Here is a 17,358-nt window from a genome sequence, read left to right as displayed (position 1 = left end):
GTAAACTTAGTGGTAGATTATCTCATTATTTGAAATACTGAAGTGGTCTATCACTTTGTCACTTCTATCTACCACAGATTACTCATTCATTACTCCTGGAATAGCTCTTTCATTACGTTTTTATATTGAATTATTTTCTATAAATACCACTAAAAATATCTAAATATTTCAGTTTCATGAATTTTTTGCCCCTCATTGGCACAGCAGTATTTCTTGAGACAAACAACGCTAGAAATCGGGTCTCGAAATATGTGGTGGACAAAGCACAGATATTCTGCTGTAGATTTGTGCTTAAGTAGAACGAAACATGAAATTTCCAGATATTGTGTCATGTGCCCTCTAACAAACAGACATCTATAATATAACATTAAAAAATATAAATTAATTAGAAATTTCTTAAATTATTTGCAAAATGTTTTTTTGGTGGTATTTGAATTTCGCACAAAGATACTCGAGGGCTATCTGTACTAGCCGTCCCTAATATAGCAGATTAAGACTAGAGGGAAGGCAGCTAGTCATCACCACCCACCGCCAACTCTTGGGCTACTCTTTTACCAACGAATAGTGGCATTGACCGTCACATTATAACGCCCCCACGGCTGAAAGGGGGAGCATGTTTGGCGCGACGGGGATGCGAACACGCGACCCTCAGATTACGAGTCGCACGCCGTAACAATGCTATAAAGTTATGGTTTACAAATAATTTGTTACTGGTACGTTACAACTAATAATTTATATAATAGTGTATTCGGCATATTTGCCTAGAGAATAGAAAACATTAATATAAATAAGCATTTTAACTCACAGAATCCTACAATTTTATTCCAAGATATTGTAGAACAGCAGTGATTTTGTTTGTGATAAATATCACACAAAAAAAACAGTTTCATCGTCACTAAGTTTATGATGCATGACATATCTTGGCTTAGAGTCTATAAAGTTCTTTATAACTAGGAGTTGCTATGATTTTCCTTTTAAAACGTGCTTTTAGTGGAGTGAGTTTTACAATACAGAAACATTAATTTTCAATTCTCTTGTAGCAACGTTTTTATATGGTGTGTAATAATAATTGCTTAAGATGTTTAATGAAGGTAAGTAGCCACTACCTGGTGAAAATTATTTCATTTTTCAACGTTTCACTACATCGTCTTATCTGGTGGTATACAGCTTACTGAGAAAATGCCCTGTCAAAACAAACACATCTTCTACACTCCAGTTTACTTTAAGCTATCATATTACATGAAGACGCCAGAGCATGTTTCAATAATTCAGTGAATCGTAGCCTTGTATCATTTTACAATATCAGATTGTTTTTCATGAGATACGTATTGAGTAGCATTGTCTTACTAAAGTTTCAAATGGTTTAAAGAAATTGTTATCAGATCAGCGACAGATGAACAAACACTATGATACTTTATTACACAAATATTACACAGGAAATGGAGGTTGTATGGAAGATATAGTTTCAAAATATCTTGAAGCAACAAATGTTAAAAAATTCACTTCTGATATTCAACAGATCCGTAAGGAGTCCGTTCTTTGTGTCCATCAAAACTACTTGATAATATTGGTTGGGTACGTTGGGTTTCAGGGAAAAAAATATTCACAATTATCCCTATGAACAGAAAAAAACATCCCATAAAAACAAGTATATAGATATGAAATTAAAATTCTATATCATTAAACAGTCACATAATATATATTTATTAAAGCATAAAATATTTTACTATTATTTATGTTCTATAAATAATGTATATCAAACTGTATCAAAATCGCACTTAACTTATGTTAATATCACTTAGAATCACTTAGGAATTCGTTTCGTAACTGACACTAATTTTGGTAATTATATTTGTTAAAAGACACCAATATCAGTCTAACTGTTATTTTTAATACTACTTTACTTTCTTTACTCTCTTAAATATTTTGAATATGAAGTGCTTATAATAATATTTCTGCTGCCTTATGTTCAGCACATCCATTACCGACGACAAGTTTCAATGAATACCAGATGCCATTAATCCAGATGAGATATAATTACCATGAAGATATTTCTTACTGTTCAATTTTTCAGGTTTTGACAATATTAAACATTATAAAATCAAGCTATATCTGTCGATTCATGAGTCAGACATTTTTTTCACTTTTATTTGTCTTCATGAACAAGCGGTGATTTAAGATTAAAAAAGTCTGCTGAAAATTTGGACTTTTGTCTTTTTTCGAATAGAGATATGCATGAGATGTTTATAAGTGAATATTAAACCATATGTTTTATTACGCTGCTTCATCAGTAAAGTTGAAATAAAAAGATATTCTTTTATTGTCACAGTTTTATAACTTCATGTCATATATAAAAGAAATGTATCAGAGAAAACATAATCATTAAAAATAAAATTAAACAACATGTTGAAATAAAGTAAGTCAGAACCCACTTCTTCCCTTGGATAAGAAGGTTATTCTAAAGTATTCTACCTATGAATGAAACAGTCGCTGTCACACAAAACGTAGCAAACCATCCTAAAGAAGAAGTGATGCGATGGAGAACTAAAGTCCAGAGGAAGAAACAAGCTGACTAGAAAAGAAAATTATGAGTTAAAACTAGAACGGATTACCATATGTTTTACAGCTATAAGTAAAGAAGTGACGCGATGGAGAACTAAAGTCCAGAGGAAGAAACAAGCTGACTAGAAAAGAAAATTATGAGTTAAAACTCGAACGGATTACCATATGTTTTACAGCAAGGTATACAACTTTTTCTGTTATTTTCATATCTAGAAGATACTGTTTTTCATTATAAGTAAAACTTCACAAGGAAGATTAGCATTTAAATAAACTGATCTGCATAGATGAATCATTTCTTTAACGTATCGTTTATTTATATCTTTGCTAAATTACAATTCGGTAATAAAAGACTGATATTAGGGTGTTTATCACAAACTGTTGGTAATCCTTGTTCTACACTTACTGATGTAAACAGTATAATTCCAAATATTTCAGTAGTGTATTTCGTTCCGAAACTTTCTGCAATGACCGCAGGAATACACACAAAAGGAAAAGAAAATGTAGTAAAGAGGCCACAAATCCAGATCATGTACATCACTTCTCCTCCATAAGGTGTCGCCACCAGAGTGAAAAGTAACACCGTCTTTATTCCCAGCAAGAGAAGACTCGTCAACTAAAGATTCATACATACAAACGCATATATATTATAACTCAGTGTAACTAAATTCAAAACAGTATTAAAAATACAAAAATACTGAAACAATAAGCAGATGAGCATTGAAAGATTTTACAATTTATATTCTGAGCAAAGCTTTTAGTAAACGTACTCACTATTTTGTCCTTTTTTGTATTTAGTTTATATTTATTTGTGTATCCTTTCATTTTGGAGAGAGAAACTACATCGTGTACTTATCAAATCTACCGATAAGGGTAAGCTAAAATTGTTCGAATATTCCTTTTCTGTGTTATTATACGGACCTGCTATTTATTTAAATTCAAAGCAAAAAATTAGGATATGTTGTTACAGGGTTATCCAGACTCGAATTTTATCGATATAAGTTCTCTACTTTACAGATAATCCATACATTTTATACATCAAATACTGTTTTAACAATTATTAGTAACAACACAAGTCGCCTCCCGCTAGTACAGCGGTATGTCTCGGAATTTACAACGCTAAAATCAGGGGGTCGATTACCCTCAGTGGACTGAGCGGATAGCCCAATGTGGTTTTGTTACAAGAAAAACACAAACAACACAAGTCACTTCACTTTACACATTCTTACTTTGTAAGATAGTTTATCCTGAATTAAGCCCACAATAACTCGGCTGATGGCATGAACAACTCCAGCCACTGAACCAATGGTAGACAGAAACGTATCATCTGATATAAACGTCTGTCCATATGCCTGACAAAAAGTAAGAAAGTATTTCTGAACTATAAAATATTTTTTTTCCCACTCTGGTAAGAGTGTCTTAATACAACCTCGTTGTTGTTGTTACTTTGTTTGTAGCTACACGTTCTTGTAACTTTATATTAGGTTTGAACATACAATCAAATCAATACTTAAGTGTTTCGTTTCATTCTTTCTTTTAAGATAATTTGTAGTGAGAATAATATTAATATTTATGTAAGCCGCAGTTTCAGCAAATTAGAAAATTTCAAAAAATACGGTACTAAGAATTGAATGAACGTACCTTGTAAAAAACATTCACAAAGATGAATGGGTAATATGAACAAATAAAAGCAACTGATAAAAGGTAAAATTCTTTCGTTTTCACAGCTTTTTTTGGTGGCACATGAAGTTTAATTTCACCATTACTGTACAGAAGTTCGTCATCAACGTTCACTTTGACTGAATCTCCATTTAATGATGCAAATATTTCTTCGTTTTTCATTGTTGTTCTACAGTCTACGACTTTTGTAATTGATTCATTAGTTTCTTTACAACATGATTGTCTTGACTTTGTGTATACAGTAGTTAGTTCACTGGATATTGTTTCTTCCTGTGTTAAAATATGAATACAGGTGTTTAGGTATAAAAACATACAATACAAAAAAGGAAAGTAGATGTGCCAGCCATGTAAGATATTTTTAAGTTTTTTTTAATGAATGTCAAAGTAGTCATTATGATTAATACTATTTACGTCAAAAAACACTACAGCTCATTTATATTAAATCCTGGCGTATCCTCTCTAGATGAAAATATTATAATTTCACCAATATTTCTATATAGCAGTTTAAACATCTTTATTCTCAGCTCTGTCACTTGTAATTAAGTCAAACTTTTTCAGTTGATATTATGCAATTTTACTTTGTAGTCTAAAACTTCATTTGTAAACTTATTTTAATCAAATTCCTCTATGTCTACGGATTTAAAACGCTAAAATCCGTGTTTCGATTTCCGTGGTGTGCAGAGCACAGATAGGTCATTGTGTAGCTTTGTGCGTAATTATAAACAAACAAACAAAATCCTCTAACCTCATTTAATTCTCGAGGTAGTTCTTGGTACATAAGCAGCCCAATCAGTAGAATTATACCAGCAACACTTGCCATTGTCAGAAACAAAGCAGGAACGCTTTCTAACATTTCATCGCTATTAAAGAACCTGAAAACGTATTGAAAGTTTATTTGTTGGTAAAAAGCAAATTGGTTTGTGATTGAATTAAATATTACATTACTGATTTGGAATGGCATTAGTTAGGTTCCCTACTTTAAAGCTAGTAATTTAAGCTTTTATTTTAGATCAGGAGAAATCTATTGTTTTTAAGTGTTTCTCGCTAAACACTTTAACTTCAGTAATATAAATATTTTATTGTAACACACAGGCTCATGTGTGTTACAAATGATTATAAAATTTAGACTATTCTTCCTGTTGTGGGTTGGTTTTACTATGAAATGGATGTATGCTCTGCTCACTGCGGGTATAAAAACCCTGCTTCTAGTGTTGTACGTTTTGAGCTTCTTGAAAGCCTCCCTCGATCCGACAGCGGGATAAAAATTATTATACGGATTTACAACGCCAGAAACAAATGTGCTAAACAATGAAACAAATAAAAAGACAATTGTAGATTAAACTCATGGGTAAATGGCTTAGACTTTTGTCTTTAAAATATCTTTCAGAAATTTATTAGCTGAAATATTATTTAGTTAATTTCAACTTTTAAAATTTTTATGTACAATAAGGTAGTATAAAACTAGTATAAGATTAATATAAAACTATAGAACAGAATTGTAAGAGTTTTCTTAAAGTTAGGAAATATTTCAATGGAAAAACTAGAAACCTAAGAACTTTATTTATTGTTAACCATAGATAAATAATTAGGTTATAATAGTGCTTTCTCAGGATGTTAACTTAAGCAATTTAAAAGTGTTCTTTCATGTAAGTTCTAAAATAAATAATGTTGACTTAAATCAATAACTTAACTGAGGTCTATACTATGTAAAAACTACACTGACAAACACCACACCAATATTATTTATAAAATACAATGTGATAACTGCCACGACTTCTATATTGGAGAAACAAGTAGAAAAATGGAAACCAGATTCAAAGAACATAAAAAAGTCACCTTCACACGTTTTCGAACACTGCAAGTCAAATAAACACAACATAACCATAGAAAACACTCAAATACTAAATAAAGAAACAAACATAAACAAACGTAAAATTAAAGAAGCCTTACTTATACAACAACTTAAACTCAAAATAAACGAATATAAAGGAACGCCTTTATACCTATATTAATATAATAAATAAAATTATATATTCAAACATCTCATACCGCCCTCTACATTTCGACACACAGTTACACAACCCCTTTCAAACATGTGGTCAGCTTCCGGTCAGTTACCTCTTTCTTTGTGAACCTGACGATGACCGAAGAAGGTCGAAACGTTGTTCGCTCTTCTATGTAAAGTGTTTTCTCAGCCCAAACGAGCCGTTTTTGCATATAAATAACTTAAAGGATTTAATAAGCTATGTTCGATAATGTAATCTAGATTACGTATCTTCGAGATATTCTGAACAATTGTAACCAATAAAATGAATGAATACTACCAAAAATCAAAAGCAAGCAAGTATTTTAAATAAAAAACAAAATAAGGTACGAGAAAGTTGAAACTAGTTGCAATTGTTTTAATTATTAAATATTAAGTACGTTAACTGAAACTTCTAATTTACCCATCAGGAGCAGGTTGGAGATTACTAGGATTCACAAACAATGCCTGTACAGTATTCATAAAGAGAGGAGTTAAAGCTATCCCTGAAGACACTATTCCTGTCACGAGGCCTTTCTTGGAGGGAAACCACTGTGAAAGGATTTGGATATTTATTGTGCAAATTGCCTTTTACATATACACACAAAACGTTACAATATTTATGAGTTTAGAACTATATTAAATGAAAAAACATATGGTGTAGTCATTAATTGCAAAGCTTGGTATTCATATCATCAAAAACAAACAATATATAAAGTTTAGTGGTAAAGAGAAAAAACATCGTCTACGCTCTAGTGTTACCTGTATCTAGATTAACAACAGAATAAAAAGTTGACCATTTGTAAACGTTTCGACAATCAAACTGAAGTGCTATTTTTTCTTCAATTGGAAAATTTAAATAATTATGTATTAAACAATAATTTAGACGTTCAACTTCATATATATATATATATATTCATTTTCAAGTTTAAATCTGACACAAAGAGTAACCATCAAACAACAACAGTTTCTCACATTTTTAATGTAATGTAACTTGTGTCATTATTTTCGTTTATAGTATTGTAGTTGTTGAAATAATACTTTTTAAATGAAAAGAAAGATTAATTAAACATTTGATTTCATATATATTTTTCGTAACTACATTTATATATTAATATGTTTTGCAAACAATTTTTCTCACCTCTATAGCAGTAACTAAAGGGTGACCACAGCAACAAATATAGCCAAAAGTACTAACCACGCCATATGTGATGATTGTTGCTACCAGGCTGTGTTGTACACTCCAGTACGTTACTGCTATTCCAAAACTAAAATATCAAAATGTTTGTAATTATATCATCCAAGAATATAAGCACGATGTTCCAGGATATATTAAAGAGATTACATTCAGTTACTACACAAGATGTATCAGACAAAATGTTTAATCTAAACGGTAACACAACAAACTACCATAAGCTATTATATAACAGTAAACACTATCTTTTCACTAATTGCTTCGTTGAGTTGCATTTTATTTAATGTTTTTAAAACATATTTAATCCTTTATAGAGGGTTAACATTTTTCTTTTTTATTTCATTCACCTTCTGGTACTTTATGCAAGACCTTCACTGATGACCAGGAACTAGTACTTAGTTCTACCGTTCCTTATTTCTTGTAAAACTCAGTCAGTTCTAAACGTTGAGGTTAGATTTCAATTTTGAATCTTATGAGATATTTTATATATTTGGCCTTCGTTATATAGTATGTTATAGATGTTATCTTGATCTTCTATGAATACTCAATATCTGGCATTAATCAAGGGTAATCCTTCTAATGTTCTGGTCCTTATCAGAATATGGAAGTACTACCTGCTTAATTTTAGGTGTTGTAATCTCCATCTAGACTTAGCTCGAAACTTATTATTTCTTGTGTTCGTGGTCCTAATAACGACATTTAAATTTTTGGGTCTACGTAAAGGCATTCAACTATTAACCCCTCAGGATGTACTTGCATAATTTTAGGTCAATGTACTATGCCTACCATGACTACTACCTGAACCTTGTTAGCCACTTCATTTTCAAAGATCTTGGTAAGTGTTCACTTTTAATGAAAAGGTCATCCGTGCCAAACATTCCACATCGTACGTTGCTAATTTCAATAAATTTCCTTTAATGCGTCGCGATGTTATCTTCAATCTTAAATTGTCTGGAAGGTATATGAAATTTTCATAACAATATTCCCATAACCTCTACCACTGTCGTAACATGTTATTCAATTAGGTGGGTTATTTAACATTATATTTAAATCTATATAATGACAAAAAATATCATCTTCAATAAACTTTTCTCATAAGTTATGATTGTAACAGTCTAAATTGAACAGGTCTCTACAAACAAACTTGAACAACAAAAATGTAGCCTCACTTACTTATAAAGTTTCAAGTCAAATTCATCAGTAATTTTTTTCTTTTTTAAATTTTGAAGTTACTTAACTCAGTCATCTCTGATTACTCATATTTCTATCCTGCTTTTATTTCAAGATACTTCTCGAAGGTTCTTGATTCTTAACGTTCACGAACTTTCTCGGCCTTGCGTTATGTGTCGTCTAGCGAATGTTAATTTAAAAATGAAACTATAGCCTACACGAAAACATTTCCTCAGCAGTTTATGACCACCAATTTCTTACTTCAGCGGAAGTAAGCACAAAAAAGCATGTTTTGGACAACAAAAGTTTCAAAAAATTATTTTGACTTTCATTAGGTCTTAGAGGGTGGTATGTGGGATCTATGAACAATACGGAAGGTAATGAACAACTTACTACTTGGATTTATCAAGAATTGGGTTGTACATTTCACTGCTCTCGGAAACATATATTTCAAGTTATTAGTTTGACATCAAGTTATTTAGTAGGACCGCATTTGCACAAGAAATGCCAATTTCATATTATTCATATAACACTTTATTTCTTATTTAGATATGCACACGGATACTATTCTACCAATACTAAATAAAAAGACACGTATAGGATTATATTTACATACATTTACAATAGCATTGTAACCGACTAAACAATCAATCGCTGCAACCAATATTGAACAAAAATAATAATAATTTATTAAACTTTTACAACCACAGATATCTAAAAGGAAACTTTCAAACATTTCGAATATAAAATATGTAATTTACCAAACACTTAGTTAATAAATATATGTCTGGTCAGAACTTAATATCTACTATAATGAACAACAGAGCACAAATATAACAAGAATAACAATAATTTTAATAAATAATGAAACCAGAAAGAAGATATAGAAGAAAAGACCTAAATAAAAAAACAGCATAAAAATACTGTGAGTTTAAAAAACGTCGAGATCAAAACAATATTAAATAACGATAAGCAAGAATATGTTTTAGCTATATTTGGTAAATTAACTCTTTTGAACTTAAGGCAGGGTTTGTATTTGGTCGTTAGATCATGAGGTTCCATCTCATGTGACCACCTAATTTAAATAACCTTTCACAACATTAGTATACGTATGTCATCGCTAGAGGAATCTTGTGACAGTTTTATAATACATACACACTAGAATTCCATGTGTTATAGCTAGAAGGTGAAAATTAGCGCTTTAATGTAACTAAAACTTCATAGTTAACTTTAACGATAGAAGAATTAATAAATTAACATTAAACAAACTCATAACACAAAAAAGTAGAAATTGTTATATTACAGCAAATATATATGTTGCATATTTTCATACACACATGGATAATAACATTTCTAAACCATATGAATAAATATGAACTAAATAACCAATGATATATTTTTCATTGTAACTTCATAAAAACCAAACAGCTTGTAGCGAACCCTGGACTTCAGTGAAAACGTATCCTTTTCATCTAGTTAAATATTAGGTTAAGTTTCTATGGTAATATGAAGATTACTTTCACTTTCAGATGTGTTTTTATATATATTATATTTGTTTGCATTTAGAAATTTAATAGTGTTATTAAAATTATTTTTATTGGTAATTATTAATATCTATATCCATATATACATGTACATCTTACCAGAAAATACAAGAACCAATAATCATGCTCCAACGACGTCCAATCAGAAAACCTAGTTTGCCTCCAAAGTAAAGCAGTGAGTTTGTTGAGATATAAGAATAGAAAATCCAACTAGATTCTTCATATGTTATGTCCTTCTTCACTCTTTGTTTCAGGTAAGAAGTTAAGTAAGGAGTGAGGTTTCCAAACGTTAATATTGTACCGAGTGCCAGATAAATCAGGAAACATCCAGTAACTGATACCAAGGGTCGAGCTTCCATTCCGCTTACTTTTATATACGAATAATACTTGTACTTTATAATTTTAACATTCGAGTAATACATATGATAATCTAGACTGTAAACAAGATATGATATTTTTATATATTGTGGGGACTTAAACGTTTATATTCTCATCAATGGAGCCTCTGACTAATAAAGTTTGGAAATCACTTGAATAAACTGTTCGATTCCAATAAACTACCAGATATAAGATTAAAAGAAGAGTGAATCTAAAAAACGACTTAGAAGCTAAAACTTTATACAACCTACCAAAATTAACATGCTACTCGAATAACAACCCGGTTATCATGTAAAGAAAGATTATTTACTGATAAACAATGAAAGTCAAATAGTAAAACGGAACTTAAGAACATTAAAATTTGGAAAAATATATGTGGAGCTATTTATTAACATTGTGTAATTAGTAAAGTAGAAATGATCATGAAACGAGTTTAAAGATAAAATTTATAAGGTTTGAACTCTTACGGTTCGTAGTTACCTCCCACCATTGCTATAAATATGACAACAAAATCTACTTACAGAGTCCAGTCTTGTTACTTTCTGAAGTTATTTTATGAAGTACACTTTAATTGTCACACATCGCATAAAGAACCAAACCCAAGAAACACAGTTGGTTTTCTAAAAGAGAAATAATTTGTTTTTCTAGTTATATTTGTTCTTATGTGACACTTGTTCTGTTTGTGCGCATGCTCACTATTTAATGTGTTTAAATGTACAGGTAGAATAATGTGAAACTTGTGTTTTAAAACAGGTGGTTTCTGATACTAAAGTAAATGTTACCTATTCTAAACTTCTACAGTGATATAACTTCCTATACTTTTGTAACTGTTAACGAAAAGAACATTCAAACAAAACATTCTCACGCGATCAAAAACAATTTTTTCATAACATAACCCACTATTAATATCGTGTCTGATAGTAAAATGTTTAGAACAGTTTATAGAATTAATGAAATTATAGATGCTTATTTTAAAGCATATCACCTTTGTTTAAACCCAAATACTTATATCTAAATCATCTTGTATTGTAGGAGATAACTGGTATTTGCTGAAGTTTTCACTCAGTCATAATTCATTCACTAATTCATATGATACACGGAATTTTAAATAAATGCTTTAGTACAGAGTGAAAAGCAAACATGTTACGCTGGTCTAACAGAAGTAAAAGCATCAATCAGAAAGGTTTCTTGCAGCTACACTTTCAAGTTATAACAAAGTCGTATTTCAGCTAATGTGAGACAACATACAAGAGGGTAATATAATAATAAATTACGTTAAAAGAATGCACGCTAGCTAGTTACACTAAAGATAAATTGTTCAAGACTTGGAGATAATAGAAGATCACTTTGATCTCTCCAAACCTAAATAACATGATATTAGAAAAAAAATTTTCTTTAAAAAGTAGCTTCAAAGTTCTACAAGAACAAACAGTAGTGATCATCCGTTACTTCAACAAGCTGTGGAAGAACTTGAAAGTATGTTGTATGGTATAGAAGGAAAAGGAAAGAAGAATTGATATCATAATGGACCTGGAATATAATCGCGAAAATAAAATACAGTGGCTAATAATCATTGAAACATATACACAGACTAGAAGGGTAGGGGTATTTTCTCATTTGTCAACTGTTAGCCTAATGTATGTTTGTTTGTTTCTTTTTTCAATTTCGCGCAAAGCTACTCGAGGGCTATCTGTGCTAGCTGTCCCTAATTTAGTAGTGTAAGACTAGAGAGAAGGCAGCTAGTCATCACCACTCACCACCAACTCTTGGGCTACTCTTTTACCAACGAATAGTGGGATTGACCGTAACATTATAACACCCCCACAGCTGAAAGGGCGAGCATGTTTGGCGCGACGGGGATGCGAACCCGCGACCCTCAGATTACGAGTCGCACGCCTTAACACGCTTGGCCATGCCGGGCCTTAGCCTAATGCAATTACATTGTTATGTTCATTACCAAGACACCCAAAACTAAGTAACAAAACATAAAGAAGGATTTAAGGGTTATACAGTAGGGGTCCAGAAAGTATCAATGCTGACAGGAAGATTAGCACTAGTTTTCTTGATCTTAGCAGCAGTTTACTTATTGTAATTTATCCTGGAAGAGTCTCCGATTTATTTTATTATGATTTCACATAGTTGGAAATTTTAACTTAATTTAGACGTTAATTGTTTGTCTATATATATCAATTGATGATTTTATGTTGATACATAGGTACACTTCACTTGACGGGAATGCAAGCTTGCTCTATTCTTGTCTAGTTTCAAGTAAGTTTCTCACTGCTAAAGTTATATAGTCTTCCTTGAATTACTAACGTATGAAGTTGAACGGTTTGTAATGTTCGAAATCTATAAACGTTCCTGGTCAAATATCTGTAGTTTTTCGATCAATAAGCGTTTTTCACAATTATAGCTTCCGAGATTTACTGTATAATGACTGTATCGACCTTACAACATTATGACATTCCTTTTGCGTGTTGCGACAGCTACTTTTAATACTCGAAATTGCATTTGGTATTGAAGTACATATATACATTGGTGATTCTTATGCTCGAGAATCTTCTACACATTTAGAAAATATGCAGAATTTGCATAATATAATTTGAACAATATAAGTTACATACATTTCTAAATATATATTAAAGTTAAACAAGCATAACTTTTAAAACAATATTAAATCCGTTACAAACAATGGGTTCTGCTTTGGCTATTTTGTATTGTTTCAAAGACTTAATATTAGCTCATTTATACACCTCAAAGATGATGAACATTTATCTCATCACTTGGAATGAAACAACCTCATAAAATATTGACAGCTTTACTAACTTTACTGGTTCCTACACACATAAACCACGAAGTCAAACAGTACTACATGGTAGAAGGTAATGGTTGTCTGTCAGGATTGCAAATAAAACCATCTTCTGTCCAGTTACAGAAGTGTTTAAATTAGCTGATGCTTCAGAGGATTGTTGGTCTTTATAAAAGAAAGGTCCCATAAGATGTGAAGTATGTAATTATTGTCATTCAATATATTTATTAAAATATTATTTTATATCTATTTCTTACTTTTTATAACACTCCTTCCACGGTTTACGTAATTTTTTAAATTAATTAATTATTTAATTTGTTTAATTTCTTTTCTTCGTAAAATACATAATAAACATTTTAAAATAACGCATACAGAACCAAACACGTACCATTTACTAAACTATTTATTGAAATACATCTGTGATACGAATTTGGAAATGAATTATGAATAAGTTAAAACTACATTCAAAACCACTTATCGACCCTGATGGTTTAGATATCATCAATGTTTATAAATAAGCACAGTCCATGTGTTTTGACACAGAGTTCTCTCAGTACACTCTAATTACAAACTGTTCTAAATTTTTCATAATAAGAGACGTGATTATCAGTTGATTATATTATTAAAATGTTTTTGCTCGCACATAAATGTGTTTTTTAGTTGTTGAAAATTCCTTCTTTTTCTCTAGCAAGTATAGGTACAAATACTATTTTTTTAATTTATATACTTTTCTAAAAGAAGCAACATATACAAAATAAATATTGAAGATTTACAGCTTCAATATTCTCTACTGAAATATACATTGTTGTATAAGCCTGGAGATAAATATATGACTTCGATGTGTCTTTGTGTCTGTTTTCTTCATATAACAAAGCTACATCGGGCTATCTTTTGTGCTATCTGTATTGAGATATGATTGTTAAGTACTGACATTTATTGTTTTAAACTTGGAAACCTGTCATATTATTTTCTGTCTAAACGTATCTTTTAGTAAGGCAAGTGTAGTTGCAAATATACTCGTTTTCTATAAACCTAAAAAAAAGTAAATATACAATTATAGTTTTAAAGTTAGCTTTAAGGAAAATACTAAGCTATGATTAACTGGCATTGTTTGATTAAACACATGGGTTATCTGTGTTGTGAGTACCATGGTCATGAAATTCACGAATTTACTGTCAGTTTCTTTTCTTTTGGAATTTCGCGCAAAGCTACACAAGGGCTATCTGCACTAGCCGTCCCTAATTTAGCAGTGTAAGACTAGAGAGAAGTCAGCTAGTCATCAACACTCACCGCCAACGTTTGGGCTACTCTTTTAACAAAGAAGAGTGAAATTTAACGTCACATTATAACGCCCTCATGGCTGAAAGGGGGAGCATATTTGGTGCGACGGGGATTGAAACAAGCAACCCTCAGATTACGAGTCGAACGCCTTAACCCACCTGGCCATGCCGGGGCTATTTACTGTTAGAAGATTTGAAACTTGCCGCTGAGACACTAGCATACTTTAACATGTGAATTATTGCCTTATACATCATAGAAAAATAATGTCTCGTTTGTTCAAAACATATATGTAAAGAAACAAGTATTTCAAAGTCTACGTTATTACGCTTTTCTTTGTATCTCTAATTCAGTTAAATTACCGATCACCAATAGATCACATGGTAGAATAACACAGTTCAAGAATTTATGTTATCTTCTGTATTTAATCTAACAATTAGAGAGAATAATTTTTAATAACATTTATATGTTACCACCACCGTCCATTTTAAATATTGTGTGATATGTTTTCAGGTCAATGTTGTCTCGAAAAATGGTTACGTCATCCTGTTTTGTACATCGCATATATAATTTTATTAGTTGACTTCTGCTTTATTTTAACTTGTTTCGGTTGTGTTCTTATATATAGCGGGCTTGTATAACTGTAAATGTACAAGACATATAAAAAGTATAATATGAAACATTCTGTTTTGTAAAATGAGCCTTTCATTTGTATACCTATGCATCTAAACTTACATAAGAGTGAGTATGCAAAAGATTAGAATAATTTACGTAAAAATAACTATAATTTGAGAAATGTTGTTTTCATATAAGTGAAATAACTGTGTCTCAAAATAGTGTTCAATGTTTCTAATATATGTAACAATCATTGTAATTATTAGCAAATATGTTAACACTCTTCAAAATTATCATAAACTAAACGTTCTCACAAAGTGTAATAAATTTATCAAACAAAACGCTTGAAACTAGCTTATGTTAAAAACAGTGTATTTCTGAATAATATTTATATCATTTAAGAGTTTTATATTATTTTGTTTTGGTGTTAAAAGCTATATTTTGATCATCTTTATTCTTCCTTTCATATCTAAAAAAAAAAAATTGCCGCAAATTAATGGAAGCGCTGTTAACACCGAATACTATTTAAACGTTTTACCGACACAATTCATTGGTAAGTTAAACAATTTTTTTAATATTTTACATTTCCAACATACGTTTAAACATACGTAGAAAACTATAAAATACCAATATTATTCGTATAGAAGAGTTAGAAGAAGGGAAGTTTGACCATCAGTATCAGTTGCTGAATGTTTCCTGATTTGTCTGGTGATCGGTACGACACTAACTTTGGAAATCTCACTTCTTACTTATCTTCTTACTTCAGACAAAGAGTCAAGAAGGATACAACGTATGAAGAAACTAGTTGGATTTTCGATTCGTATATGTCTACATCTTCACTGATTGACTTAAGAAGCAAACAAGGTTTTGTATTTGGACATCGTTAGAGCATGATTTTTGGTTCTTGTATTTTTAGGTGAGATGAACATATATATACTGCTCCAAAAAATTAAAGGAACAAGTACATATTTCAGTATAGTTTTGTCATAATTAAATGTATATATAAAAACATATCCGCTCCTACAAGTGTACTTTTTCAAGCTTGCGAATGAAGTTTGAAGCAATTCAAATGAAACTTACCTTACTCAAGGAAAAAACAACTCAAGGTACCCGATATAAGGCTGTTACGTGAAACTATGCATTCCTCCTTACTTCTCGAAAAAAGCACCAACATGGATCTTTTGCCGCTCGGTTTGTCAGTGTGCATTTGCATCTTGTCTACCCAAGCAGTCAGGCACATCTGACAAAGAACGAGGTTGCCAGGGCGGTCCAGATGCTGGAATATGGCCAGACACAAAGGAGGGTGGCACAGCGCGTCGATGTGTCACCAAGCGTCATCAATTGACTTTGGCGACGTTACCAGGAGACGAACTCTTATGGCAGAAGGCCAGATAAAGGCCGTCATCGCTGCACAACAGCCAGAGAGGACCTCCATGTCGTGACTACCCATTTGCGGGATAGTTTAGCTACTGCTCGATCACTGCGAAATGACCTTCAGAATTCCACTGAAACTAGTGTATCGACCCAAACAGTTTGCAATCGTCTGCAGGAATGACGTCTTAGGGTCAGAAGGCCTGCAAGAGGCGTGTTATTCTGACAGCACGTCCCCGTGCAGCCAGGTTGGAGTTTGCTCGTCAGTACCTGGACTGGGAACTTCGTCAATGGGCCACCGTGCTGTAAACAGACGACAGCAGGTTCACTGTGTCTCGTGGTGATGGACGTGTGAGAGTGTAGAGCGCCGAGGAGAGCGATTTTCCACTTGTAACATTGTGCAAGTCGACGCTTATGGAGGAGGTTCTGTAATGGTCTGGGCAGGCATATGCTTGGGTGACCGCACGTACTTACTCACACTCTACTTCAGTTTTGTACTCTGAACGCACGACAATATAAAAAGAAAATTGTGGAACCCCTTATGAGGCCTTATGCCTTTGCTCTCAGCTATGGGTTTCTTCTCATGCAGGTTAATGCGCGAGCCGACGTCGCCAGACTGTATATACTTCCTTGATGATGAAGGAATAAAGACTTTTGAGTGGCCCACCAGATCTCCAGATTTAAATCCGATTGAACATTGTTGGGATATGTTGTCGAAGCGTGTTAGTGAACGCCA

The 17,358-nt window shown here is 31.9% G+C and overlaps 1 protein-coding gene across 3 annotated transcripts; it reads right to left on the bottom strand.

Moving 5' to 3' along the window:
- Window positions 1-1,396: 1,396 nt before the first annotated feature.
- Window positions 1,397-11,207, bottom strand: LOC143258181 (apicoplast pyruvate carrier 1-like). Of its 3 annotated transcripts, none has more exons than XM_076517184.1 (10): window positions 11,071-11,207; window positions 10,271-10,538; window positions 7,404-7,530; window positions 6,687-6,814; window positions 4,985-5,111; window positions 4,201-4,509; window positions 3,789-3,911; window positions 2,966-3,175; window positions 2,473-2,572; window positions 1,397-1,615 (listed from the first exon to the last, which is right to left on the bottom strand). In XM_076517184.1, exons 2-10 carry the CDS (start codon window positions 10,528-10,530, stop codon window positions 1,500-1,502), a joined length of 1,500 nt encoding a protein of 499 aa, XP_076373299.1. In that variant the 5' UTR covers window positions 10,531-10,538; window positions 11,071-11,207; the 3' UTR covers window positions 1,397-1,499. The 3 variants fall into 3 exon arrangements, with proteins under 3 accessions (XP_076373299.1, XP_076373300.1, XP_076373301.1); XM_076517185.1 differs by having other exon boundaries at window positions 7,461-7,530; XM_076517186.1 differs by lacking the exon at window positions 2,473-2,572.
- Window positions 11,208-17,358: the final 6,151 nt, after the last annotated feature.

Source organism: Tachypleus tridentatus, chromosome 7 (genome assembly GCF_004210375.1).
Source record: "Tachypleus tridentatus isolate NWPU-2018 chromosome 7, ASM421037v1, whole genome shotgun sequence".
NCBI lineage: Eukaryota > Metazoa > Arthropoda > Merostomata > Xiphosura > Limulidae > Tachypleus > Tachypleus tridentatus.
Note: the sequence above shows the minus strand (reverse complement) of the source record. Positions and strands in the feature narration are given on the sequence as shown.

What these genes read in the sequence shown, in the direction of transcription:
- LOC143258181 (XM_076517184.1), bottom strand. Translation starts at nt 10,530, where the DNA reads ATGGAAGCTCGACCCTTGGTATCAGTTACTGGATGTTTCCTGATTTAT. An exon ending in CTTTAGTTACTGCTATAGAG is followed by an intron (nt 6,815 to 7,403) that starts GTGAGAAAAATT and finishes ATCCTTTCACAG; the next exon opens with TGGTTTCCCTCCAAGAAAGG. An exon ending in TACCTCGAGAATTAAATGAG is followed by an intron (nt 4,510 to 4,984) that starts GTTAGAGGATTT and finishes ATTTTAACACAG; the next exon opens with GAAGAAACAATATCCAGTGA.